Here is a 1,592-nt window from a genome sequence, read left to right as displayed (position 1 = left end):
CTGCTGCTGGCTGATGTGGCCCCTCCGCACGCAGCACGAGCCCGTCTACACAGTGGGCAAGCGCGGCAGCCTGGCCGACTTCCGCAACGGGGTAGAGGTGCGTGCTTTTTTGCCACCTGCCCGCTGCAGACGGCCACCTCAGCAGCAGTGGGCAACCGGGCCGGTTCCCTGCGCGTCCCCGGCAAGCATCCATCTGTGGCATGGACACAGTGAGCTGCCCGCCCTAACAACCCACCAACTCACCAACCTTGCCACATCCACCCACCCCAGGCCGTGACCTCGCATGGCGCTGCCGTGGCGCACGTGCCGCGCGGCGGCGAGACCACCTACCACGGCCCCGGCCAGCTGGTGGCCTACCCTGTGCTGGCGCTGCGCGGCCTGGGGCTGGGGGCGCGCGCCTACGTGGAGGCGCTGGAGGACGCCGTCATCGCGGTGGCGGGCGCGTGGGGCGTCCCCGCGCGCGGCCGCGTGCCGGGCCGCACCGGCGTGTGGGTGGGGGAGCGCAAGCTGGGGGCGGTCGGCGTGCGCATCAGCCGCGGCGCGACGACGCACGGGCTGGCGCTCAACGTGGACACGGACCTGTCGGCGTTCGCCGCCATCGTGCCCTGCGGCGCCCCCGACCGCGCCGCCACGTCGCTGGCCGCGGAGGTGCGCGCCGCCGCGCCGCTGGGGCTGGCGGCGCCGGCGGCGCAGCTGACGGAGGCGCTGGCGCGGACGCTGCGGTGCGGCGGCGTGGAGCGCGTCGCCGGGCTGGGCGGCCTGTCACCCCTGCTGGCGGAGGAATTCGCCTGCCTTAGCCAGGGTAGTGCTGCCACCGCTGCTGCTGCGGCTGCTGCTGCCGATTCTGTTGACGCGGCAGCGTTGTAAAGTGAAACACCGATGTGGCAGCTGCCGCATGACGCAACTCCTCCCTTGTTGATGTTCGAAGCGCAGCCCGCTGAGTCAACGGTCAGAATGAGCACAGGCGCCTGGCTCTGCTTAGCGGAGTTTACATGAGTCATTCCCATCTCACAGAATTCACTCGAAAGTTAGTGTCCCCCAAGCAAGGATATGCATGAAACAAGCCTCATGGCTCTCTGGCACGGGGCCAAACGCCTCGGCCGGGGAGTGGCTGTACGCAGGGCAGTTGTTGTATGGTGGTGTGGCGATCATTCTCATCATGTGTGCCGCATGCGTGTGTGGGGCTCGATAGGCCGAAGAAAGGTACAAGGTGTTGGTGGGCCCAGGCAATAAAGCCCCCAGGCAAAAGCAATGCGCAAACCCTGGGGCTGCTCCTGGTGGCATTCATCGTTCTGAGAGCATGCCCGGGTCATATTGTGGTGGTCACATGACATCATTTTCAAGAAAGCGCGTTGTCTCCACAGCGCGGCCTGAATCCCGCCGCCCCAGCCCAGCGTGGCGGCGGCAGCATGCCGTGCCCGTGCCCGTCCATCCCTCCTGGCGGGCGCCAGCGCCCCAGTGTGTCAGCGCTTGAGGAACCTGAAGTACCTCAGCGCCAGGATTGACGCCACGCGGTAGAAGAGCATGTTGGCAAACACGATCAGCACGCACCTGAGGACGGGGAGGGGGGGCAGAGGGATCGCGGGGTGGGG

At 67.8% G+C, this 1,592-nt stretch overlaps 2 protein-coding genes across 2 annotated transcripts in view; one reads left to right on the top strand and one right to left on the bottom strand.

Moving 5' to 3' along the window:
- The window catches only part of MNEG_4602 (lipoyl(octanoyl) transferase), a gene marked incomplete at both ends in the record, with an annotated part of 1,439 nt that extends 572 nt beyond the window's left edge, over positions 1-867 (top strand). The window contains 2 exons of the mRNA XM_014046923.1: positions 35-97; positions 271-867. Coding sequence (XP_013902377.1) covers positions 35-97; positions 271-867 — 660 coding nt within the window. The remainder of the gene's footprint in view (positions 1-34; positions 98-270) is intronic.
- A 596-nt stretch (positions 868-1,463) lies between these two features.
- Positions 1,464-1,592, bottom strand: part of MNEG_4601 (hypothetical protein) — a gene marked incomplete at both ends in the record, with an annotated part of 1,696 nt that continues 1,567 nt past the window's right edge. The window contains one exon of the mRNA XM_014046922.1: positions 1,464-1,551. Coding sequence (XP_013902376.1) covers positions 1,464-1,551 — 88 coding nt within the window. The remainder of the gene's footprint in view (positions 1,552-1,592) is intronic.

This window comes from Monoraphidium neglectum (assembly GCF_000611645.1).
Source record: "Monoraphidium neglectum strain SAG 48.87 unplaced genomic scaffold scaffold00648, whole genome shotgun sequence".
Lineage (NCBI taxonomy): Eukaryota > Viridiplantae > Chlorophyta > Chlorophyceae > Sphaeropleales > Selenastraceae > Monoraphidium > Monoraphidium neglectum.
Note: the sequence above shows the minus strand (reverse complement) of the source record. Positions and strands in the feature narration are given on the sequence as shown.